We start from the raw sequence: 27,339 nt of genomic DNA on the forward strand, positions 1-27,339 counted from the left end.
CTTAGTTTTCTCACCAATGTTTGCGTTACTCAAGCCGACATTCCCTCCATGGACAAATCCTTAGGTTTTCTCAAGTCGTTGCAAGTTCGAAACATGCATATAAGATTTTTAATTTTATTTTTAACCGTTTTAAGCTTATGGGCGGATCAATCCACAATTTGATCCAAATATCAATATACTCTCACATATATATTCAAATTAACCACAGCTCTCGACCCGACAATCCAGACACTTTTGAAATTAAACATCATTATATATATATTAGTTAGTTAAAAAATTGAACTAATATTGTTAAAATATCTCGCGTTTATCAAATTTGGTGTTAATTTAAATATAAAGTTTTATTAGCCTAGTTGGTTAAAGAGATGTACTTGTTTTTGTTAGATTGTATTTTTAATTTATTTTTAACCGTTTTAAGTTTATAGGCGGGTCAACCATAATCCTACTCAAATATCAATTTACTCTCACATATATATTCAAATTAATTACAGCTCTCGCTCTCGCTCTCGACCCCGCCCCGACAATCCGAATATTTTTAAAATTAAGCAATATATATATATAAATTGAGAACTCAAGTTAAGTTTCTTAGAAAAAAAAAATATATTTAACATTTTTTAAGTGACAAATTTTATATTTGTGATATTTAATGAAAATTAATAACTTTTATTGGTAGCAATCACGTACAAACAATCCCTAGTCGGAATACAAAGCTTATCACATCTCTGCCGTCCATAAGAAAACATATCTACCAAGAACACTTCTATATACTCTCTCTCTCTCTCTCTCTCTCTCTCTCTCTCTCATTTCCCATTCCGAACCCAGCTGAATCGCTGATCTGTGGAAGCTTTCTGGCCTCACACAAGTCATGGTATGTCTTCATTCTTTAGGGTTTCTTCGATTTTATTTTCTCCGAATGTAATCCTTGTGCGCAAATGTTCCATTTTTTCAAATAATCGGACTAGATTGATTGATACTAGATATACACTTCTCCGTCTTTTGCTTCGTTACAATGGATGAATCATGTTACGTTTTACTCTTGATGGAGACTAGTTTTTTCTCCTATATCTTCTCTCACGATTTGTAAGGAGATTTACTATAACCTAAATATTAGGGCACGCTCCTAGACTTTTGCATTTTGTAATCCAAAGATTGGGATCGGAATAGGGAATAGTCGTTTGAGAGTCATTCTCTTAGATGAAGGGGGGAAAGGTTCAGACTGTTTATTAGTTCCATGGATTCTGTATCAGGACTATTTGTTGAATGCCACTATGTCTAATTGGGCAGGGTTTCTTGATTGTGTTTAAGATGACATATCACAGAAACTTACTTTGAGGGATCCATGTATTTGATTGATCTTGTCCCCCGCGAAACAATGCATCTGCTGACTAATTGGAGACCGGAGTAAACGAAAATATCAAGTCTGTAGTTCCTGAAACACATTGCAATTGAATTAGAACTTCATTTGAACCTTGTGCATTTTTGTCACTATTCCTTGTGTAAAGAAATTGTATTTTAATGATTTGTGAGGCCTAATAACAAGACCAAATGAACTTCAATGATGGCCAAGAAAAAGATTAGTCAATTCTGTCTTTGTCCTGTGTATCTTCTTTGAGATGCTCGTTTGTGTTGTGTTGAAGGCATTCTTAGGGTATTTTGGGTGGGACATACATAAACTCTAAAAACAAGTTTATTGATGCAAATTTTATGTTTTTTCTTTGATAGGTACCTACTAGGGCCATCCTTGGCTTACGGAGAGCGGCCCTGCTTCATCGTCAAAGTGAGTTATCAGTTCTAGGCAGGAAAGCTTTTAATACTCAAGCTGCTCCAAATGCTACTGCATCCCAGACCCCTCCTCCTCCCCCACCACCTGAGAGAACACATTTTGGTGGCCTAAAAGATGAAGATCGAATCTTCACCAACATATACGGGGTGCACGACCCATTTCTCAAGGGTGCCTTGAAACGAGGCGATTGGCACAGGACCAAAGATCTCGTAGTCAAGGGTGCTGATTGGATCGTGAATGAAATGAAGAAATCTGGTCTTCGTGGACGTGGTGGTGCAGGTTTCCCATCTGGTCTAAAATGGTCTTTCATGCCAAAAGTATCAGACGGCCGTCCTTCCTATCTTGTTGTTAACGCCGACGAAAGTGAGCCGGGAACCTGTAAAGACAGGGAAATAATGAGGCACGACCCTCATAAATTGTTAGAAGGCTGCCTCATTGCTGGCGTGGGAATGCGAGCTTCCGCTGCATACATTTACATAAGAGGGGAATACGTTAACGAGCGCCTTAACCTTGAGAAAGCTAGACAAGAAGCGTACGCAGCTGGATTATTAGGAAAGAATGCTTGTGGGTCCGGTTACGACTTCGAAGTGCATATCCATTACGGTGCTGGCGCTTACATTTGCGGTGAAGAGACCGCGTTGCTCGAAAGCCTGGAAGGTAAACAAGGAAAACCGAGGCTGAAGCCGCCTTTTCCTGCAAACTCAGGGCTTTACGGTTGTCCAACAACTGTCACTAATGTGGAAACCGTCGCTGTTTCCCCCACAATTCTGAGACGCGGACCGGAATGGTTTGCTGGTTTCGGTAGGAAGAACAATTCTGGGACGAAACTGTTTTGTGTTTCCGGTCATGTGAACAAACCTTGTACTGTTGAAGAGGAGATGAGTATTTCGTTAAGGGAGCTGATTGACAGGCATTGCGGAGGTGTCAGAGGTGGTTGGGACAATCTTCTCGCTGTGATTCCTGGTGGGTCGTCAGTTCCCTTGCTTCCAAAGGATATATGCGACGATGTGCTGATGGACTATGATGCACTTAAGGCTGTCCAATCTGGGTTGGGAACTGCAGCGGTTATTGTGATGGATAAGTCGGCTGATGTTGTGGATGCCATTGCTCGTTTGTCGTATTTCTACAAGCATGAGAGCTGTGGGCAATGTACCCCTTGTAGGGAGGGTACAGGTTGGCTTTGGATGGTTATGGAGAGGCTGAAAGTTGGGGAGGCGAAGATTGAAGAGATTGATATGCTTCAGGAGATTACAAAGCAGATTGAAGGGCATACAATTTGCGCTTTGGGGGATGCTGCTGCATGGCCTGTTCAAGGTCTTATTCGTCATTTTAGGCCCGAGCTTGAGAGGAGAATTAGGGATCGTGCTCAGAGGGAGTTGCTTCAGGCAGCGGCTGCTTGAGGTTTGAAATATATGCATTTTTTTCAGTTATGGTTTGAAAGGAGAACTCTAAACAGTCATTTTCTTTGTACCAAAAACTTCTCATAAATTCTCTCTTGACTACTGCTGGTTGAGAGATCATCTTATTACTTATTGTTAAATTAAATCCCCCAAAACTGTACCATTAATTGCCTGTAAGAAATAATTTGGTTGTGGGTGAGACTTTTGGTGTTCAGTGTGACAAGTAATCTGAATGTTTTACTTAGTTTATGTTTGTTTTATTTTGGCTAAAAGAGGAATATCCCCTTGAACAAGGGGTTACATTTCATTTCATTTGAGCCAAATTGCAGATCTTGGGTTGCTTCTTGCCTTATCGCTACTATTTTGTTTGGTTTCGGATTTACCTGAATTGCGAAAACCTTCAAAAGACTTAACAGTGTTCTGTTTGAAGCCAAACTTGAACTCTTTTTTTTTTCTAATCACAATGTTACAAATACACACGGCAATCACATTTACAGATACTAAGATTACTTTTACAAAGGTACATGATTCTAGGAATTTTCACCCCTTTCCTAGATCAGCAAGGAACCCATGTTAAAATTCGTGGATTTGGGCAGAAGCAGACTGCTCCCTGTAAACTTCAACTTCCTTCTCCAAGAAATGTTTCTCCCTTTCTCTGGACACGATTATCTCTTTCAAGATTGTCATTTCTTCTTCTTCGTAAGCTGTCCTCTCCTCCACCATTCTTCGGTATTGTCTCGTTTCCATTTCCCTCAATGCCTTCTCCTCCTGCAGCCTCAAGATCATGGCCATGGCTTCGTCTGCAGCACTGGAAGCAGCAATCCTCTCCTTCTCAAGCTCCACATAGAGAGCTGCACGATGGGCTCGCTCCTCTTCCAATGCTCTCTGAAGGATTCTGATTGCCTCTTTTTCCTCGATTTGTTTTATCATCTCTAGTTCTGCATCATGATCTTCTTGTTCTTCTTCACAAGAGCATTCACTCTTTTCCTCCATCATAGTCGGATTGGCATGAACCACTTTATCATCCCCTGAAACCGCATTGTAAGTCAAACAACACGAAAGTTACAACTAACCATTTTTGAACTGCCTATCAATCACTAAGCTTAGCTCATAATACATTTATGTGGATCAGGTGTTTCCAAATGGGGAAACTGTTTTGTTCAAGTTTCCAACAATAATAGCAAAATCATGATTTTAAAAGATTCAGACTCACGTTTAATGGCATGGTCCTCACCAGGATCAGAATCAGAATCTTCGATTGATCCTCCTTTACCAATGAAATGAGTCTGATCCCAACCGCTTCCCATTTCTGTTGAAGAGAAAATATAGGATGAATATGGAGAAATTTCTCCACTCTCCGGGGCATCATTTCCCAATTCATCACATCCCAAACCAATCTCAAGTCTTTTGGGCGTGAAGGGTCCATTCCCTGTAGAATCTCGAGAATTCCTCCTCCGGGTGACTAAACTAGAAGATGCACCATCATCAATTTGAACAACTCCTACATTTTCATTCTTCCCATCACTAATCAACCTCAAATTCAAACTATAATCTTCTTGATAAATGGAATTGAAAGGGAAACTTCTCTTCACAGACACCATAACTGAAGAGACAGTTTCTTTTGGACAATCTATTAATAGTGTTTGCAAACCATTGCAAGGACATGGTAAAGATAAACCCAGAAAACCCAGAAATTTGGAAGCGAAATAGACAACTGCTGAAGCACACAATAAGAAATAAGCAATAGTAAGATTTACAAAAGCTCCCACCAAACCAGCAAATGTCCAAGAATGAATAGCCTGGCATGCCATATCTAGTACTTACTACAATCAAAGGGCAAACACCAATTCTTGCAAAATCTTGTTTTTTCTTTCTTTCTTTCTTGATACCCAATAACAGAAAGAAGGGATCAAAGGATCAAGAATCAGACATGGAAGAGAGAGATCGATGTTACCCACTTAAGGAAAAGTGTTTGGAAAGAGGATCTTTCCTTTATCTTCTTCTTCTTCTTCTTCAGAACGTGGTCAATTTTTCTTCTTCTGGTAGAAAAATCTAAGTTAGCAGAAAAGATGGTTTATTTTTACATGTGGGATTACGGAAAGTAGGAGAGATGTAGAGAGAGAAAGAGGAGAAGAACACGATGTTCTCATTTATGACTGCACATTTACAGGTATGTTTCGGTCGTTCAGAGCAAAAGGATGCACTTCCAGTTGTTTTTGTCAGCTTTCATGGCCTACGACGTCGTTTAACATCATTTCTCTTTTTTATCACACAGCCAGGCCACGGTAAATGGTTCTTATTTTTATTTGGAATCATTAATATACATTTAGAGCTGAGCTGGATTGATATTGGTTTTTTTTTTTTTTTTAGATTTTATTCCAAATTTAATATTTTTTTCTATTTTTACTTCTTCTTTTTATACCCCATTTTATTTATCCAAATATAAGATTTTGACTTTCTATCTTATCTATTAAGAGGGCATAATGGTAATAAATTTTAAAAAATTAGTTTTAAAAAAGATTAAGTCAAACCAAGATAAGATTTTATCTAGAAATAAGTTCATAAAAAATGTTTATGGGTTGTTATTTTGACAGTGGTTTTTATTTTTTTATTTTTATTTTAAAGTGAATTTTTTTTTATATGGTTATTTAAATAAACTTTGATTTTTTTTTTAGTTGATTGGTGTTGAATTTGAATAAAAATTGTTGTTATTATATAATGAATTTGAGAGTATTATTAATATATAATGATAAAATATATATATATATATATATTTTTATATAAATAAAAAATATTTTAATATTTTAGTTAATAAATTGATTGATGTGATGAATGGGAAAATAATGAAATAATATATAATTATGATTAAATTAAAAAAATATCGAACCAAATTAGGATATTAATGTATAATAATAATAATAAATTAAAATATATTAAAATTGTGTTGATTTTGAATTTGTATGGAAAACAAATATCTTTCCATTATAATTCTACTTAAAAGATATATTATTTAAGTTAAATTTTGTATTAATTATCTTGAAATATGAAAAACAAATAAAGATTAATATTTTTTTCAAGGAAAACATAAATTCTATTACGATTAAAAAAAATGAAACATTTAATCATCAATTGTCTTATTATTTAAATCTTTAAACTAATAATTAAAACATTCTATCTTTTAAAATATTATTTTATTATAAATTTATCTTAATAATTCTTTTTTTAAAATAACTCCATTTTTAATTTAGAGTGAATAAAGTTATTTAAAAATAATTTACCATTATCTAAATAATCCATTAAGCCCATAGTTTAAAATCTATATATATATAATGATGCTTAATTTTTAAAGTGTCCGGATTGCCGGGTCGAGAGCTGTGGTTAATTTGGATACTTGGGTCGGATTGTGGGTTGACCCGTTTTTAAATTTAAAACGGTTAAAAATAAAATTAAAAATGTTAGAGGTATGTTTCGAACTTGCAACATAACAAAACAAGTACAACTCTTTAACCAACTAGGCTACAAAGACTTTATATTTTAAATTCAACACCAAATTTGATAAACGCGGGACGTTTTAATATTAATATAAGTTCAACTTTTTAACTAACTAATATATAATGATGTTGAGTAAATGAATACTTGTGTCGGATTGTGGGTTGATTCACCCATAAACTTAAAACGGTTAAAAATAAAATAAAAAATGTTATCCGTAATTTTTTTTCACGGTTTTTATATTATTACTCGTGCAAATGCACGGGCTAAATGCTAGTTAGTCTAGTACTAATAAAATCTCTTGTCTTCTTTGAAATCCATTACCAATATTGTCATTGAATATTTTATTATTTATCTTCGTTAAAAGAAGTTTCAAAGAAAGTGTCATAAATTCAACATTTTCTATTATGTCAAATGTCAATGTCATACAAAACCTTACAAATAAAGATCTTAATAACATGAGATAACATTTGGGATATTTCGGGGTCTTCATCGATTTGGATTATTTAAAAAATAGATTGAGAAAAAGAAATAAATAATGATAGTTGATAATTTTGAAAATTTAATAATAATTTTTTTTAAAAGATTTAAAGATATAAAATAATAAATAATAATTTAAAATAAATAATATTTTAATATTTAAATTAATGATTTAAGTAATTTGTTGGATAAAATGAGTAGATGTTTGATTTTGTTTAAGTTATTTAAAAAACTCAAATTAAGAGGCTTTTGGTTATTTTAAAAAATTAATAATTATAATAAAATATTATTTTTTTTTCAAATCTTATTAATAACGTAACTGAATTTATTAATTAAAATATTTTTTATTTAAAAAATAAAAATTTATTTTATTATTATTATATACTAAAATCTTTTAAATCTTTCTAAACAAAATACATACCTTTTTTAAATCATCCTCGTTCAACATTTTTTAAATAAATTAAGTTTGTTTCAATAAATTTAAACCAAATCTAAAGAATTATAAATTTCATATATTAAAAAAATAATACAAACCCACTTTAATTCACCTTAGTTACATAAATTATGACAATGAAAGCTTTATTTCGACTTTAGAAATTGTGACAACCCCATCTTTAATATCTATATCTTCATGGTGGTCCCTATACATATTTCTTTAAGCCTATAATGTAAGGCTGGATTTGAACTAGGGCTTGATATTGATATTTGATTTTTTTGAAAGTATATTGTCTTTTGCTTGGCCTTACAAAATAAATAAACCCTATCTAAATGGTCTCAATTAAGCCCAAATCAACTTAATGGAAGTTCTCATTAAGAATTAAGATCCTCTAAAATAACAAGGCCTAACAAATTAATTCATTCTATTGAATCTTTTAAAATTGCTTCATTCATTTTCTTTCATATGGCGGGCTAACTAAAATAAAAGAAAGCAGAAATAATTTATAGGGATTAAATTAGTTGTACTTGTACTATTTTTTTAATATGTATTTACTAATTAAACTTTAGATTGATAATATAAATCGAGAAAAATACTTTAATAAACATAATTACAAAGTTATTCTTGTCGATTAGTCAGTACAAAATAAGACAATTGTATTCTACGAGATTTCATTTGTTGAAAATATTGCAATATTTATTCATTTTCAATTGTTTTCAACATAAACTACTAAACTATCATTCATCAATTCGTCTCTCCATTTGATTATGCAATCAGTCTTCACAGTCTTTATTGCAGAAAATACTCTTTTAACGAATGCAATTCCTACCGGTAAAACTAAAGTCAGCTCTATTAAACGATAAACCAAAGAAAAGACTAAATATTGAGTGTTGAACTGATGAGTGGTGAATAGTCTCTGGATTGACAGACTAAAATATTCGTTGAGGACCGAAGAGTAAAAAATTGATGCAAGTAACGCACCTAATATAGTTTTGGCTTTTTAATTTGAAATTTAATTTAAGTTTTTTTTATTAGTGAATTTAAAAGTTTTTTAAGTTTATCCAACTAATATATTATATTATATTTGGGATGTGTGGGTCTGAAGCTGCTCCGTTACAGCCCACCCTTTCCGTGCGCCCATATATATATATATACATTAAGAGTTTTAAACAACATAACTAACAAATTATGTCAAATTATTAAGTTAGTTTTACCTTAAAAATATTTTACAACTCTATATTTCTTTTAAAATTTGCGAAGAATAGTTTTAAAATTTGTGCATACCGCAACTCTTCAGGCCCGACCCTATTTTCAAAGGTTATGTGGTCTTGGTCCGGTTGGATTTTGCTCGTTCTAGGTATTGAAATTCTCTTTCAACATATTGCACATATCTTTTAAGCATTCTGTCCAATTTTAGCATTTTTAGAAAGGCATCCCATCCATTGTCGCCATAGTTGAGTTTAAGGTCGGTTAAAGGTCACAAAACATTATCGAAAAGTATACCCGGTAAGGTTTCTTCAGACCTATTTAACTTGTCATCTTCCATTACCTAGAAGTCTTGTTTCAACCGGCCTATATTCTAATCTATGTTTCGGATCTTAAATACTGACTTTACATTTTGGTGTTATTTAAAACCTTAATAATTTATCGTGGTAACTTCTTTTTTCAATTCTAAGTTATAATTTGTGTTAAAACTTTGACTTTTATGGTTGAATTATGTTGTCATTAATCTTCACAACTTTTATGAGTAGGTATTCAATGAAGAAATGTCTCACATAAAAAAAAAAAAACAAAAAATTGTGTAATCGGGTTTTTATTACATAGCAATATTTTATTGACTTTTTTTTGTACAAAGAATAAATGTACTATTAATAAATTTTTAATTATTTAATTGTCAAAAGAAAAATGAAAAGGAATGATAGTTTTTCTTATAAGAGGAATGATAGAGTTGGCTAACCAACCAAAGACATATGACAATGCCAAAAAATATGATTAATATTGGCTTAATTTCTCTTAGTGGGACCATTTGATTCAACCACAATTGACATAAGGGTCTTTGGTTTAATTACTTCATTCAAGAAGACAAGATTATTATAATATATTTATAACATCCTATATTCAAACATCATTTCTAATGAACTTCTTATTCAAATTAATACATATATAATAATTTTCTATATATTTATACTATATGGTAGCGTTCGGTAAGGGGTACAATTTATATAAGGTATAAGTGGTATAGAGGTATAAATTGTAACGAGGTATAAATAATAAAGGGTAGTATAAGTTGTATAGGTTATTGTTGTTTGGTATGAATTATAAGAAATGGTATAAGTTATATATGGTTTATAATTTTGTGTTTGGTATATATTATAAAAATGTAGTATAACTTGTATAAATAATTTAAAATAATTATTATTATTAATATTATTACTTATATTTATTTATATTATAAATAATATTGTTTATTATTATAAGGTATTGTATCGTTATTATTTAATAATTAATATAATTTTAATTAATATATTAAAAAAATTAATTATAATTTTAATTAAAATTAAAAAAATTATGTTTATTTAATTTAAATATGATTAATAATTGTAATAAAATAAATATAAATAAAAATATTATTTATAATATAAGTAAATATAGAAAATAATAATTAATAAAATTATTTTTGTAAAAATAAATAAATATTTTTTAATTAAAATATTGAACAATTTTAAAAATATTTATATTAAAAATGATTATATATAATAAAATATTAAAATTTAATAAAATATATTTAATATATTATATAATAATAATTATATAATATTAATAAAGAGTATAATAAGAAATTAAAAATTAAATAATATATATAAGAATAGTGTTGTACCTAAGGGGACCAGTTACTATTTTATACCAAATATGAAGTATAAATTATATAGGGGTATAAATTAATACCAATAGTAAAAATGTAAAAAACACCATATTAAAACACTATTGGTATAGCTTATACTATACCAATAGTATAGTACCTCTTTCTACCCTCAACCAAACATGGCCTATACAAACATTATTTTATGACATTGAACCCGAAGAGTTGCTTCCCCACTTCATGACTCATAATCCAAATGTCACATAATTCCCCAACCACTACTACATTATTTTTGAGTATTTAATTAATTAATTTGAATCCCAAATAAGCTCAACTAATCTGGTATGTTTTAGTCACCCAAGTAGTCTACCAACATAAGATATTCATATATAGTCTTAAACAATCATTACATTGTAGGTGTTAAAGGCCAATTTTCGACGCAACTCAACTAATTCTTTGAGAATCTAACGAGATCAACTTAACTTATTCAATTAGTGAGATATGATGAATTAAAGATTCATTAAGACATTAAACCATTTGGTTATTGGTTTATGAGAAAGTAAAAGAGAGAAAGGATTGAGCTTTCAATGTGGATTGAAGTGGGTATATATAAATTAAGCTCTTATTTGAGCCAACTTTATAGTGGAAAAGTGGCAAATGCAATCTTTTATTGAAATATAAATACTTTAATCTACATTATTGCATGCTAATTAATCTCACCATGGAATATCAATTGATTGATATAATATAATTTTTTTTTGTTGAAAACGTGAGATGTTATATATATATATATATATATATATATAAAAGAAAAAAAATAATATTCATTTTTTTTAAATACTCATATATTAGTTTGAAGGTTGAAATCATTTATCTCTTAATATCTTTTATTTATTTATTTTTAAATAAAACATATATAATTAATTTAAGTCGGACAACCTCGCGTGAATGTTCAGGATAAAGAAAAACAAAATATCGTGAGAGATCAGGAGAAATCAAATGGTCAAATCAAATATCGGTCTTCAATCGATTTTCTCAACAACTCTTAAAAGCGTCTCTCGCATTTGAGTCCAGGAAGGCTATAAATTGTACCATGAATGATATTGGTGGTAGATGGAGGATTCTAGAAAAATGATCACAACCTATGTAGCAAATTATGCTCAGAGTGGTGCAACTAAATCCTCGTTGTCAGACGTTTAAAAGAAAAAAAATAATTATGTGCATCTTTGTTCAATATAATAAAAATATTTATACTTAAGTTACATTAACAATATAAAAAAACTATAATATAATATAATATATTATAGAATATTATATAATATATAATATATCAATATAATATATTATTATATTATATACATGTCTCTCGTTATAATATAATATGAAATATTATAGAATATAATATGATGTATATAATATATTATATAATATAATAATATATCAATATAATATATTATTATATTATATATACACTTACATTCGTAAGGCTAAACTTCATACCTCTATAACAGTACTGGTAAGTAGTCGCTAATAAATAGTCTGTTTGGGTCGACTAGACGAAGGCGGTTCACGTCGGATCTAAATCTTTTGAATTTCAAACATTGGAGGCAACTCAACAGCTGTGGCTATATCGGAAATTAAGAATGGAAAAAAAGCGATTGATGTTGATTTGGTTCAATTAAAATTGTTATGTCGGGTCCTTCAGACATCGACGTGGAACAAAGAGAGTCTTGCGATTGGAGCTATTGAGAGCGACTTTTGGTATGGATTCAATTCTTGCGGAAGCTACGTTGTTCTATGGAAATAATTTAAAATAACATTTATTATGTCAATTGATAAGCGTATTAAACCTTTAGTCGAGAAAGGAATCTAATGACTCATTAACGGCCGATCAGTTAAACTGAAAACACACGTGTTGTAGCAATCGAACACAAAATAAGAACACTAGTAGATATGGAGGGTACATGGATTCAATTATTTAGGATGACAACAAATATGTGGAATAATGATCTAATTAGTCGGGCCAGTAATGTGAATGAATTGTGTCCTTTAATTTAATGTGCAATGACTAAACTTGGATAGGACAGATTAACAGATATAACTTAATCCGATTATTTTAGGAGTCGTAGTGCTTTGCTAGAAGTCAACTACGATTAATGGGGTTAAACCTATAACTATTATAATCGGGTCCTATGAGGTCACACACTTAGAGTTGACCGACTAGATAAACGAGAAAAATGGTTAATTATTAATACATATTAGATATTATTAATAATAAGAAATATTATTTATTTGTGAAATAAAATAATATATAATTAATACATATTAGATATTATTAATAATAAGAAATATTATTTATTTGTGAAATAAAATAATATATAATTAATGGTTAATTATGGAGTTAAAATTGTGAAATAAAATAATATATAATTAATGCTTAATTATGGAGTTAATATTGTGAAATAAAATAATATATAATTAATACATATTAGATATTATTAATAATAAGAAATATTATTTATTTGTGAAATAAAATAATATATAATTAATGATTAATTATAGAATTTTATTTAATACAAAAGGATTCACTTATTTGTAAGAAAACGCAATTGAATAGAGATAGAATTGTTCCTCTTTTAAAACGGCTTTTGCGATATTACGGTGAGAACTCCAAGAGGTAGAAATCATCTTTTAATCTAGCAATTGGATTGCTTCCCTTTTGTCTTTTTCGTCCTAGCAGTCGAAAGTAAAGAGATCTAGTCGGGCTCGTGTGGACCAAGTAGAGGAGCAACACGTGGGGCTCTCTACTTGGTCCACACGAGCCCGACTAGATCTCTTTACTTTCGACTGCTATGACGAAAAAGAAAAAGGGGAAGCAATCCAATTGTTAGATTAAAAGATGATTTCTTCCTCTTGGAGTTCTCACTGTAATATCGCAAAAACCGTTTTAAAAGAGGAACAATTCTCTCTTTATTCACTTGCGTTTTCTTGCAAATAAGTGAATCCTTTTGTATTAAATAAAATTCCATAATTAACCATTAATTATATATTATTTTATTTCACAAATAAATAATATTTCTTATTATTAATTATATTTGATATGTATTAATTATATATTATTTTATTTCACAATCTTAACTCCATAATTAACCATTAATTATATATTATTTTATTTCACAATCTTAACTTTATAATTAACCATTAATTATATATTATTTTATTTCACAAATAAATAATATTTCTTATTATTAATAATACCTAATATGTATTAATTATATATTATTTTATTTCACAAATAAATAATATTTCTTATTATTAATAATGTCTAATATGTATTAATAATTAATCATCTTTCTCGTTTATCTAGTCGGTCAACTCTAAGTGTGTGACCTCATAGGACCCGATTATAATAGTTATAGGTTTAACCCATTATTCGTACGTAGTTGGCTTCTAGCAAAGCACTACGACTCCTAAAATAATCGGATTAAATTATATCTGTTAATTTGTCCTATCCAAGTTTAGTCATTGCACATTAAATTAAAGGACACAATTCCTTCATAATGATCTTGGGGGATTTATTGAACTCGATGAGAAAACTCATTTAGTATAGAAGAATGGTTGTGTTAGAATTAAGGTACATCATTCTGATCCACATAGTCGTTACCTTGAATCTATTTGGGTGATAACGAGACACATGTATATAAAGTGATGGTGAGACATTAACGTCCTATTGTCATGTCTCCTTCACCGGGATCCTCTTCATCGTCAAATATGTATATGTCGGAGGCATCGACTTCGTTTGGACTAACGAGAGAGTCATTTATTACACAATTTTATTTCAATCGGATATGTATGACTAGCCTTACTGATGTTGAAAGACTAGTTGTTGAGATGACAAATTTTGGAATATTTTATATGGATGGTAAGGTGATTGAGCAGGACAAGGATGAATTAAATTATTCAATAGTTTCCCGTGAGGACAAGATGGAGCATTTGTCTTCACACACCTCGGGTTGCGATGATTCCCCGAATGTCAAAAAATTGGAGAATAGGCAGGTGGTGGTATATCAAGAGGTGAGTTCATCAAATCCTCGTCCTATTTTGAATTTGTTGTCCGAGAAAGAAACGATTGACGATGTATAAAATAAATTATGGTCTCATTAATCCAAGTCAATCTTATTAGAACAGTTTAACCTAAAATTATTACTACCATTCAGAAACTCTAGGGTCGTTTGTTTGTCATCTTATAATCAAAACTAAGGTTTGTCTAGTTTTGATTCTTGACACTTCCACTTTTTGGGTTTCTTAATGAAATGATGCTAAACCGTTAGCTTAAAATTAATATTCTTGAATCACCAATTTTCATTATGTGTTTGATGAGGAATTAGTGGTTTCTGAGTCAGATTATGATGTCAACGAGAATATCCAAGTAGAATTCTCGACACATAATATAACGATGGATGAAAACAAACCATGAAAGAGGTCATTGAATTAGAGACTGAAGTTTAGCCCAATGTGCACGAGATTTCACCCTCCCATATACTTTCTACCCAAGTCCTTCTTCATCGAAAAACTACCAACATTTTCAGCTGAATAAGCTAAATGATCCACCGTATGGTTATATATATAATAGTTTATAATTTATCTTAGGGAAATGATAGAGAGCAGAAAAATTTTGACAGGAATATGTAGGGAAATGATGTTTCATCCTTTTATTGGATTGAAATTTTAAAATTATTTTTCTTATTACATTTTTAATTCAATTGAGGGATGACACATCATTTTCCTATATATTTCTGTCAAGCTACTCTCTATCATACCTTTTATCCTCTATCATACCCTTTATCCTATATACAAACATAATTTTGAATGAACTTCTTATATAAATATAATCATATTTTTCATTTGGCATATTGTATATTAATTTATATAGATTTTAATTGATATATTGTAACTATTTATAATTTAGTATGACATTGAACCCGAAGAGTTGCTTCCCCACTTCATGACTCATAATCCAAAGGTCACATTCCACAACCACTCTACATTATTTTTGAGTATTTTATTTATTAATTTGAATCACAAATAAACTCAACTAATCTGGTATGTTTTAGTCACCCAAGTAGTCTACCAACATAAAATAATTCATCTCTAGTCTAAAACAATCATTGCATTTTAGGTGTTAAAGCCAATTTTCGACGCAACTCAACTCATTTTTTGAGCATCTAACGAGATCAGCTTAACATATTCAATTTGTGAGGTATGATGAATTAAAGATTCATTAAGAAATTAAACCATTTGGTTGTTGGTTTATGAAATTATGAGAAAGTAAAAGAGCTTTCAATGTGGATTGAAGTGAGTATAAAATAAACTCTTATTTGAGCCAACTTTATAGTGGAAAAGTGGCAAATGCAATCTTTTATTGAAATCTAAATACTTTAATCTACATTATTGCATGCTAATTAATGCTAATTAATCTCACCATGGAATATCAATTGATAAATATAATATTATATTTTGCATAAAATATGTATAATTTTTTTTTGAAAAAGTGAGATGTTATATATATATATATATATATATATATATATATATATATATATATATATATATATATATATATATATATATATATTAAGAAAAATTAAATAATATTCAATTTTTTTAAATACTTTATGTCAATTGAGTTTTTAAGGTTGAAATCATTTATGTCTTATTATCTTTTATTTCTTGTTAAAGAATAAAACACATATAATTAATTTAAGTGGAAATCATAAAAAAATTCAAATTATGACATGAATTGTTATAAATTATCTAAAATTTACTTATAAGTAACATTAATGATCATGATTAACAAAAAAAAAAAAAAAAAAACTCAAACACAATTTATCTCTTATTTTATAGCAATTGAATAATAATTATTTTATTTTTCACATTTTTTTTTGTAATATTTGTATCTTCTAATATATATATATATATATATATATTTTTTTTTTTTATTTAAGAGCATACTTTTAGACTGAGTTTTTCAAATAAACAAGAAAAAAAATTAAATGATGGGTGATGATTTTAAGGAAGTAATGATTATTTTTGATAAAATATTTAAAAGGTATTAGATATATATAAATAAAATAAAAAATAATAATTTAAAATATATGGTATTTTAATATTCTGTGTAATGAATTGTGTGATGTGATTGATAAGAGTGTAGTGAAATAATATTTGATTTATATGAGGTTTTAAACGAACGAGACTTTATCAAGTATTAAATAGTCCCATGAAAATCAGCAGAATTTTATAAAATTTATAAATGTTTGGTTTATTTTATTAATATATTAAAATTGGTAAACTTAAAGCCTTTGCCATTGTGAGTTTCTTACCATATATGTTTTAATAATAATAATAATAATAATAAAAATAATGTTTGATTATTTTAGTCTATGAATTAGTTTTGCATTTTTAGCTTAGTTTGAAAACAACTTTATAGTTAATTTTGTTAATCTTAATTAGTTATTTGAGAACTGTCATTTTACTCATAAATGGTATACTTTTCAAATTTTAAATTAAACTATAAAAAAAAACTATTATTATAAAAGAAGATTTATAGCCAGGTGGGCGCAAAACACTTTTTGTGCATTGACTTTCTAGACGTATTAGATAGTAGATATCAATAAATTTACATAAAGTCCAGAAAATAACAAATAAATAAGTAAAAGTGTTTGAATTAAATCAATTGTATTATTAAATGACGGAACCGCCACGATATTGAACTGCAAATTAAATTAGATTAAGGTGGTATATATTATAAAATAAAATAAAGTTACAAATGTATTTAAAATAACCCAATACTTCTTTAATTAATACCAGTTTAATTATTTTATTCAAATATAATTTGTACATTAAAGACAATTGATTATTCAAATAAGAAAAATACAGCTAGATAAGAGAATTTTTTCTTTGAATGACCTGTTTTTCATTGACTAGACTCTTCACCTTGTTTGATTTGTAATTTTGTATTATCTTAGATTATTTAAAATATATATATATATATATATATATATATATATATATATATATATATATCATAATTTTAAAATTCAAAAGTTAGAATATTATAATTTTCTTATTTAATTTTTATTATGTTTTAAAATATTAATGTTTTGAATTATTTTATTCAAATAATTCACTTTTAAATAAACAAGATTACTTTTTTTCAAATTACCAGACCTTAAAATCTGAATGAATAAAATGTTTCTAGAAATCAAATATAACATCATCACTCATATAGTCATAAGAATAATAAAAGTATACGAAGAAAGAAATATAGTCAATCAAACCATATATGTGGTTGTAAAAAATTCTAATTTATTTAATATCCAAAAGAAGAAATGTAAACTTAAACTAAAATAATACACATTATTTTATAAAAAAAAAAAACTAATTTGAAGCTCATGAATAATCATAAAAAATGTAATGAATATAACATTACTTTTGATTCACACTCTTTTCCAAAACCATCAAAAATTTCCTTCAATTTACACTGGATATTTAACTTAACCCTTCAACTTAATTTCATGGAAATTTATATATATTAAATTATTTATCCAAGCTTGTGCAAGATGTTTCAAATAGACCCCTACCTACCAATATAGCTAATTAATGGGGAAATTTGATGAAATGGCCCCCATAACGGGAAATTCCAAAAAGGGCCCCCCGCCTACTAATGTTGGCAAAAAGGGCCCTTTTGCCCTGCGAAATGTCAGAAATACCCCTTCGGCGCCAGTTTTTAATCGCGTGATTGGTAATTCGCGTCTATGAACGTAAAAACTGGCGCCGAAAGGGTATTTCTGACATTTCGCAGGGCAAAAGGGCCCTTTTTGCCAACATTAGTAGGCGGGGGCCCTTTTTGGAATTTCCCCTGTTATGGGGGCCATTTCATCAAATTTCCCAATTAATGTGCTTGTGCAAAAATCAATCCAGATCTTTGCCTAGAAAAAAAGGGTAGTACAAAAAGAATGAACTCCTTTTCTTTAATCTTTAAAAGTTATCTAACAATCTATTTAATTAGTGTCTCTTTATTATCCAAAACCATACAATTGATACTTCATACATACTATATATATATATATATATTATCTTTTCTAATTGGATCTTCATTCTCTAGTTGACTTTGAAAATGGTGTTTGAATGCATGTACATATGCTTCAAAGTTCAAACTATGAAACTTTTTAACAATATGGATCATAATAATTCTAATAGAAGGTTACCAAACTAATTTTGTTTGATCAAATTTCAATTTTTTTAAAGACTAGTTTGTTCATTCTTATCCAAATTAACATTATTTATTATTCAAATTCATTTATTCTTTTGTTTATATTTTTATTTTATATTTTAACATATTACTAAATAAATTTTAAATTTAATTATTTAAATTTGGATAATATAATATAATAAATATTATCATCACTTATTTTTTTTTCATAAAGAATTGAGTTAGCTTGACCACGTTCATTCTTACCCGTATTATTATTTATTAATAGTATATTTGAAAATGTACCAAATTCATTTAATTTTATATTATGAATATAGTTTAATATAAAATTTAAAATTATATACTTAAAATTTCACAAATATTAAAAAATAAAATATAAAAGTTTAGAAATTAAAAATATTATATTATATACTATATCATATTATATCAAAAATAATAATTTAAATGTATAAATATATCTTTTTATTTAATGGATATTTAATATATAACTTCTTTTTATTTGAGAATTGAAGTACAAAATTAAAAAGTATTTAAACAACATTTTAACTTCTTGAAGAAGAAATTCAAGGGTAAGAATGCATATATCCGTGTGGGCCACACACAATACACGTGTGAATGTTTGTTTATTTATTTTATAGTGAAACGTAAAAAAGGGCAGGTCGGAGTTGACAAATTAATTCAAACCAAACCAAACAAAACCTAAAATAATCCCGACCAAAAAAAAATCATTCATTTCACATATCTTACTTATAAATTCCTCTGTCTATATATATTTAATTATCTCAACCATCTAGAACCGATCCACCGCCCAATGCCACTTGAGCCATAACAATGCAGCTCAGCCGCCTTTGCTTCGTTCTGCCGCCGCCGGATTTCGACGACGACCACAACCACCATAACGATATCGAGTCCCCAAAACCCATATCCAAACCACCGACATCTCACCACCGCCGTCACTGCGGCGGCGAACTATTTAGTACCATCCGAAGTTCTCTCGCCTCCTGTTTCCGTCACTCCAACAATAGCCAATTCTCCGGGGCTTTCCACGACACGGCCGGAACGGGTTTCTCTGAGAAAGTCGGGGCCGGGATTGGAAACCCTAAGATATTTAGCTACGCCGAGCTTTATATCGGCTCAGATGGATTCAGCGAAGATGAGTTACTAGGAAGCGGGGGATTTGGTAGAGTTTATCGAGCAGTTTTGCCTAGCGATGGAACGATTGCTGCTGTTAAATGTCTGGCCGAGAAGGGTGAACGGTTTGAGAAAACGTTCGAAGCTGAATTGGCTGCTGTGGCTCATCTCCGTCACCGGAATCTTGTCCGACTCCGTGGATGGTGTGTTCATGAAGATCAATTATTACTTGTTTATGATTACATGCCTAATCTGAGCCTTGACCGGATTCTTTTCAGGTACTTGATGGGTTTTGGGCTTACAGTTTAATTTATTCGATTGATTAGTAACTTAATCTTTGTAATTTCAGGCGACCGGAGAAGGGAGGATCAGCGCCGGTGCTTAATTGGGAGAGGAGAAGGAATATTATAAATGGTCTAGCGGCTGCTTTGTTTTATCTTCATGAAGAATTGGAGACTCAGATAATTCATCGGGATGTTAAAACCAGTAACGTTATGCTTGATTCTCATTACAATGCCCGTCTAGGTGATTTCGGTCTGGCCAGGTGGCTAGAACACGAGCTTGTGTACAAGAACAGAGTAAACCCATCTTTGAAACACCAACGATTTCATCTCTCTGAAACGACTAAAATCGGCGGAACCATCGGTTACCTTCCGCCGGAGAGTTTCCAGAAGAAGAGCACGGCGACGGCCAAATCAGATGTATTCAGTTTTGGAATCGTGTTGATGGAAGTTGTGTCAGGAAGGAGAGCCGTTGATCTGTCCTTCTCCGATGATCAGATTGTACTGTTGGATTGGATCCGACGATTGTCCGACGAGGGGAGATTGTTACAAGCTGGGGATAGTAGAATTGTAGATGGGTCTTACCGTTTATCCGATATGGAAAGATTTCTTCAAGTTGGGTTATTGTGTACTGTTCAGAATCCATTTTCTCGACCTAATATGAAATGGGTAATCGAAGCAATTTCCGGTAAGATGTATGGAAAGTTGCCGGCAGTTCCATCTTTCAAAACCCAACCATTGTACATCACTCTTACTTCCTCCGACTCCTCTGATTCCAGCTCCGGCACCACCACCACCACCACCAAAACCAGTTCAAACAGTATCTCTTTAACCAAGTCGTCAAATTTCTTAACAGCTAATGGTGAAAGTACTATATACCTGACGGCCGATTACAGCGGTTCCTTAACCGAACCCGAACAGAGCTTCCGTAAACAACAACAACAACCGAGCCCGTTCATGATCGTGGACACTCCGAACGAGATTCCATTCAACAAACTCGTTACAGCAACGAACAACTTCTCCGATTCAAATCGTGTAGCGGAGATCGACTTTGGCACGGCTTACTACGGATTCCTTTCGAAGAACAAACAACACGTCCTGGTAAAGAGACTCGGGATGAAAACATGCCCTGCTCTCCGTGCAAGATTCTCCAACGAGCTTCGAAACTTAACTCGGCTACGCCACAGAAACCTTGTTCAGCTCCGAGGCTGGTGCACCGAGCAAGGCGAGATGCTTGTCATCTATGATTACTCAGCCAAACGCCTGCTAAGCAACCTCCTATTTCAAAACCAAACTGGAAAAGCCACACATTCTTCTTCGCCCCTGAGATGGCATCATCGTTACAACATTGTCAAATCGCTGGCTTCCGCGATCAGATACCTGCACGAAGAATGGGACGAACAGGTGATCCACAAGTGCATCACCACTTCCGCCATCGTTCTTGATCACGATATGAACCCGAGGCTTGGAAGCTTTGCTTTGGCGGAATTCCTAGCAAGGAAAGAGCATGGAAACGGAAATGGCCACCATGTGCCCATAGATACAAAGAGATCGGTAAGGGGGATTTTCGGGTATATGTCGCCCGAGTATATGGAATCAGGCGAAGCCACTCCGATGGCAGATATCTACAGTTTCGGGGTGGTGTTACTCGAGATGGTAACAGGGCAGACAGCAGTAGACTTTAGGAGGCCCGAGGTTTTCCTAGTGAGCAGAATGCTCAAGTTTGAAGAAAATGAGTTTTACGACAATCTGGTTGATATGAGATTGAATGGGGTGTATGATCGCTTTGAATTATCGAGATTGGTGAAACTTGGGATCGCATGCATACGGTCGGAGGCCAAATCAAGGCCGACCATCGGGCAGATCACCAACATACTGGACGGGAACGACGAATGTTTGATGGAATTCGGGAAGAGAAAGGAGAGCCGGGCAGAATGGAGAGAAAAATATGCATCTGCCATTACACTAGTGAGAAGAATACAAGCACTTGGAATACAGTAAACCTAAAAACCACTTCTTAGAGAATGTAATATACAAGCCACAGTAGTAATTGTAAGTAGTTAATACCGTTAATAAGAGAAATTTTACTAAGACATCATTTCAGAATCCAGCCATTGTTTTAATTAGTCATCATCCATCCCATCTGCCTCATACCATTTTCCAGCGGCAAAGTGTCGACAATCCCATCATCATCATCATTGTTAAACGAAGGCCTAGTTCTCTTCTTCAACAATGGCGAAGAAATCGGGCTCTCCATTGAACAGTCACTGAATCGGGCAGGCATGTTTGAAGCAATAACATTCTTGTTGTTAACAACATGAACAGCTTCTTCAAGATCTGCAGAAGAAGAACCCTGATGATTTATAATAGCTTTACAAGCTTTCTCCAGAATTGACTGCAGATACTTCCCCTGCGCTTCAATCCTAAGCTGGAGACGACGTTGAACCTGGTTCGTTCCATTCCACCATAATTAATCAAACGAGTAAAACCCATGAATATTTTGATTCTCAAATTGAAGATTTCAATATATATAAGTTATAACCTCTAACTGATCATGCAATCTGCGCTGAACTTCCATTTGTACTCTCAAAGCCTCTGTAACCTGATACCCTCTATGAACAAAACAAAAATTATTCACCCAACAAACTGTAATCTAACCTAATAGAGTTCATTTTAAAACACATTTCATTACATACTCGTTTAAGTCATGAACAGTTTTCGTCGAAGATGAAGTTGGAGTGCTTGAACCTGTATCTATACTCTCAACTGTAAAAGAAAAGAAAATTGTTTGTAAAGATAACTCCCACAAAAGATTGAAATACTACAATATTACCATCTTTAGAGCTCTCAGGAAAATCCTTGCAGCCCAACTTCCCCAACCGATATTTCTACAAGTTGTGTAAATTATTGAAGAGAAATCAATAACCTAGAACTAAAACAACACCAACAAGATGAAAATGAAGATGAAATTAACCTGAAGGTGTGATTTCAAATGATAAAGAGTAAGACCCTTCACTCCCATTGTTCTCATTATTGTTTTCGGCGTAGCTTCTACATTACTTAAAAACTAAAGAAATTAGCCAAATCATAACATAAGCTAGAATCAAATTAGGTAAAAGAGAGTGATGACTCACTATCGGGTCCACCCAGTTGAGTAACGGCGTCCACGAATCTGTCATGAAGCTCAGCCGTCCACCGAAGACGGGGTTTTGGATCCGATGTTAATACCAAACAAGGGTCTCCCAATAAGTTAGTTCCGTCCAGAGAACCATGGAAATCTAAAGGGTTGATCGAATGAATCGCCGAGTACATTTTCGCCGGAAACTCCCACCTTTTGCCGCCGGCAAGAAAGAAGCCCTCAGAAAAAGTAAATGACTAAATAATAAACAAAAGGGTAATGAGAATTTGTTTTACCTCTGGTTCTCAAATTCAAAACCCAGGTCGGAAGATTTTGGAAATGAATCTGGTCAGGAGAATACGACCGTATAATACGAGGAGGGGCCGGAGTTATGTCTATGTCTTCTTCTTCCTCGTTCTTGTTTTTCTTTTATTTTCTCTCTCTATGTATACATATGTGCAGTAATACTAGTACTAGCCTCTCTGTCAAGTGTCAACTTGATTTTTTTTATTTTTTTTTCAAAAAAAATCAGTAAAGAGGTTATTATACCATGTATGCATGTCCACCTTATCAAACAATGTTCACTTATTTTAATTTTTTTGGAAGGTGGGGGGAAAGAAAACAAAACTATGTATAATATTAAAAGATAAAAAAAAAGAGTATTTTATATAGAGAATTATTAGAAGTGGGCAGTTGTCACATGTAAATAAAGGGAACAAGAACTATAAACAAAAATAGTTTTAATTTCTAGGTTAATTTAATGTGACCATTGATTGACCAACTATTTGTTTAAGTATTATAATATTGTTGTTTACTTATAATAAGATTATCATTGTCCTTCATACCCACCGCTACATACATTGAATTAATAAGCAATAATATGCATTTATAATCAAGTATTATAAACTTCCAAGTTCTAACTAAGTTCAAAAAACACTTCCTAATTGGATGCAATTGATTAAATAAATGGTGCAGCTGAAAATGACATCATAACCAACTTTGAAACAAATAAAATATTTCTGTGAATGTATATTATATGAGAAGTAATAATTTTTAATTATAAGATTAATATTTGTACACTCATTAGAATAATTCAAGCATTAAAAGTTGAGTCTAAAACACAAAAATAATAATTATGTATTTGATTTTATTAAAAACGACTTTAGTTGAAAGGGTTATATAATTATATATATGTATGATAATTGATAATTTATTAGTACTAACTATTTATTGGAAGTTTTATGAAATTGAATCTTATTCATTTGATAACGTTAATCGGATTTCATTGATGTTTTTTATTCATGTTGATATACAGATTATACACCTTTAATTATATTAAAATATATTCATTGGTTAATGATGATTATGCATATATTAAACTAATTCTCACGTTCATTATATTCATCACTTACATTAAAAAATATTTATCTAATATACAAAATATGGACGTCATCATCCAAAGTAAAAATAATTGATTTTTGTTTAAAATATCAAATATAATATATATATATATATATATATATATATATATATATATATATATATTAAGCATAGATAATCACAATAAGAAGAAAAAGAACAACATATGTATATAAATTTTCAACAGAAATCATAAATTAACATTGGAGTATTTGGGGCATCTTTATAAAAATGAGATTAGAGATATTTGATCTTTTATCCATAACATTTTCCACTTCAATAAAAACTATATATACTCTAACATCGAATTTAAATATTATTTTCTATATAATTGAAATGAGTAGCAAATTAAAAAAAAATACTTATTCAATATAAAATAGATGTAAACAAAATGTTCATGAAAAACTCAATTTAGTACTAATCACAAGACAAGAAATATCATAGTTATGTTTATAAATAAAAAGATAGTTGTCATAAACTTTGCAAGGCAGCTAGCAATATTGCTTTAATTAATTACAATATTAATCATCAATTTCATGCATAATGAAATCATCAAGAACACAACAATAACAACTGCGACATCAAACTAAATATTGTTATTCATCCGAGAACAAATTATCACATTTTACGGATGCAGCACTTCTAGTGTATTAGCATGGATGAAGCCGAATATCTGTTGGACCGAATTAGCAATATCTTCTGCGGTAAACATTGCTTCACTCCCGACCTGCAAATACAATAATATTACTCCATATGCATGCATATTATATAGAATTGTAAGTTGCTTTCAAAAACATATAATTATTTGACATATGATCCCACCTATAAATTCCTTATTTTTAATTTGTAGAACAATTAATTATATAATGAATACCTTGACATTGAAGGAATAGAGAACGGTTTGCTCCATAGTAGTAATGTTGGTGTGGAGAATATTCATCTGAAGATGTTCTTCTAATGCCTCAATGGCCTTAGTTAGTTGACCTGGCCTCCTCCTAGACAAGATCTTGATCATGGCATCAAACCCTAACATTTTTACTTCCACATCAGCCAAACATGACTTACTCTCCGCCATCTCTTCTTGGATCCCCGCCGCCTCCAATTCCATGAGCCTAAGTTGATCGTGGTTATTTGGAAAGATTAGTTGAGGTAGTGTTTGTTGTGCGCCGACAACTGCAAGAGCTTGTCCGGGGGAAGACGAGGAAGGGTCCCCCGGTTGACTCGGGAGATCTCCATATAAACGTCTCCTCTTTTGAGATTCGAGGCATTGTAGGAGTTGTTCCAATTCTCTAACAAACTCAATAGCTCCACCTATTATAGAGGCTTGGTCACCCTAATTACACATGCATGGTTTTGCAAAATGAGATTAGTTTTACATTAACTCATTAATAGATGAATATTATAGGTACTTACCCTTTGTACGTATGAACCGGGCATAAGAGATCTCAAAACTCTAAGATGCTCGTTCATTTGCTTCCTTCTGTTCCTCTCCACGGCAATGTGAGTCATCCTTTGACTCTCCACTTCTTGGCTTGTCTTTATCGTTCTCGGCCTCTTTCTCTTGCCTTTTGTCTCGCCGGTCGGGCTTTGAGATGGGATGTCACCATGAATAGCTAGAATTTGATGCATAGAGCTTTTCTTTGTTTCATTATCATGACATTTTCCCACTTTTTCATCACTAACCCTAATAATATCTTTGCTAACGTCTCCACTTTCTTCTTCTTGAGGTTTAAACACCATAAGAGATTGGTCATGACGATGATCAACCATTTGAATCTTATCATTCAAGACGGGAAACTTCAAGAAGTCAATCGGGTCGACAATTCCAGTTCCATGATCTACATGCCCGTCACCTTCTGTGGCAAGTTTGGTGTGATTAAGCCCTAACTTAGGGCCAAGATCTGCGAGTTGCATAACATCTGCGAAACTCAATCCTGGCGACGCTTGTGTCGATTGAGATAAATTATTGAGCATGTAATCCACGATTTGGTTATTGTTTCCATTGGGCGCTTCATGTTCGTGACGATCATCAAAAGTACTACTACTACTATGATACCCAAAACCCGAATATTTTCCATGAAGCCCTTCCTGTAATCAATAACAAATAAAAAAGGATTTAGGGTTTGGATAATCATTTGCTAGGAAGAATTTATAAGTAGAAACCCTAGGACTCACCACGTAGTTGTTGTCTTCTTTGTCCATGTGAAAGAAGGGAATAGAAACCCTAGCTAGCTAGGAATAAGGAAAATGGTATATGTACGTAAGAATGGGGGATGGTTGAATTATGTATATATATTTGTGATCAAGAAAGAGATCGAGAGAGGTGGCGGGGAGCCTATGGAGTAATTCCATCTGGAAGTCACAGATATGATGAGATAGCATAGCAGCTAACATTCACTTTTAACCTCTTTTAATTAATGATGGTCACAAGGGCCGCCAACGCTCTTCCCCGCCCTAAATGTAACTATATCTCATCATTATCACCTCCCCCAAAAGCCAAACTTGAAATTTTGAACTTTCAATACTTTTATTATAAGTGAAAAAATTCATTTTGATTACCTAACTAGCTCATAAGAAAAATATCTATTTAGAAATATGCACTTTTTACATTTTAAAATAAACCCTATATGTAGAAGAAAAAAAAGAGAGTAGAAACTAAGTACATGTAGT

The 27,339-nt window shown here is 31.4% G+C and overlaps 5 protein-coding genes across 7 annotated transcripts; 2 read left to right on the forward strand and 3 right to left on the reverse strand.

The window, feature by feature from the left end:
- The first annotated feature begins 715 nt into the window (after nucleotides 1–715).
- Nucleotides 716–3,432, forward strand: LOC124919299 (NADH dehydrogenase [ubiquinone] flavoprotein 1, mitochondrial). Its single transcript, XM_047459521.1, has 2 exons — nucleotides 716–868; nucleotides 1,723–3,432. The coding sequence occupies exons 1-2, from the start codon at nucleotides 866–868 to the stop codon at nucleotides 3,181–3,183; spliced, it is 1,464 nt and encodes a 487-aa protein (XP_047315477.1). The 5' UTR covers nucleotides 716–865; the 3' UTR covers nucleotides 3,184–3,432.
- A 105-nt stretch (nucleotides 3,433–3,537) lies between these two features.
- LOC124919300 (myosin-binding protein 3-like) lies at nucleotides 3,538–5,337 on the reverse strand. Of its 2 annotated transcripts, none has more exons than XM_047459523.1 (2): nucleotides 4,418–5,337; nucleotides 3,538–4,211 (listed from the first exon to the last, which is right to left on the reverse strand). In XM_047459523.1, the coding sequence occupies exons 1-2, from the start codon at nucleotides 4,992–4,994 to the stop codon at nucleotides 3,757–3,759; spliced, it is 1,032 nt and encodes a 343-aa protein (XP_047315479.1). In that variant the 5' UTR covers nucleotides 4,995–5,337; the 3' UTR covers nucleotides 3,538–3,756. The 2 variants fall into 2 exon arrangements, with proteins under 2 accessions (XP_047315479.1, XP_047315478.1); XM_047459522.1 differs by having other exon boundaries at nucleotides 4,397–5,337.
- Nucleotides 5,338–19,496: 14,159 nt separating this feature from the next.
- LOC124920889 (receptor like protein kinase S.2) lies at nucleotides 19,497–22,223 on the forward strand. The gene is made up of 2 exons (XM_047461464.1): nucleotides 19,497–20,129; nucleotides 20,201–22,223. Exons 1-2 carry the CDS (start codon nucleotides 19,552–19,554, stop codon nucleotides 22,131–22,133), a joined length of 2,511 nt encoding a protein of 836 aa, XP_047317420.1. The 5' UTR covers nucleotides 19,497–19,551; the 3' UTR covers nucleotides 22,134–22,223.
- On the reverse strand, nucleotides 22,126–23,706 carry LOC124920890 (protein PHR1-LIKE 2-like). 2 transcript variants are annotated; one of them, XM_047461465.1, is made up of 7 exons: nucleotides 23,547–23,706; nucleotides 23,267–23,463; nucleotides 23,107–23,183; nucleotides 22,966–23,020; nucleotides 22,829–22,898; nucleotides 22,675–22,744; nucleotides 22,126–22,578 (listed from the first exon to the last, which is right to left on the reverse strand). In XM_047461465.1, exons 2-7 carry the CDS (start codon nucleotides 23,442–23,444, stop codon nucleotides 22,252–22,254), a joined length of 777 nt encoding a protein of 258 aa, XP_047317421.1. In that variant the 5' UTR covers nucleotides 23,445–23,463; nucleotides 23,547–23,706; the 3' UTR covers nucleotides 22,126–22,251. The 2 variants fall into 2 exon arrangements, with proteins under 2 accessions (XP_047317421.1, XP_047317422.1); XM_047461466.1 differs by lacking the exon at nucleotides 23,547–23,706 and having other exon boundaries at nucleotides 23,107–23,191; nucleotides 23,267–23,406.
- Nucleotides 23,707–25,094: 1,388 nt separating this feature from the next.
- Nucleotides 25,095–26,984, reverse strand: LOC124920591 (transcription factor FAMA-like). Its single transcript, XM_047461104.1, has 4 exons — nucleotides 26,845–26,984; nucleotides 26,083–26,757; nucleotides 25,544–26,002; nucleotides 25,095–25,396 (listed from the first exon to the last, which is right to left on the reverse strand). Exons 1-4 carry the CDS (start codon nucleotides 26,869–26,871, stop codon nucleotides 25,295–25,297), a joined length of 1,263 nt encoding a protein of 420 aa, XP_047317060.1. The 5' UTR covers nucleotides 26,872–26,984; the 3' UTR covers nucleotides 25,095–25,294.
- Between the last annotated feature and the right edge of the window lie 355 nt (nucleotides 26,985–27,339).

Source organism: Impatiens glandulifera, chromosome 1 (assembly GCF_907164915.1).
Source record: "Impatiens glandulifera chromosome 1, dImpGla2.1, whole genome shotgun sequence".
NCBI lineage: Eukaryota > Viridiplantae > Streptophyta > Magnoliopsida > Ericales > Balsaminaceae > Impatiens > Impatiens glandulifera.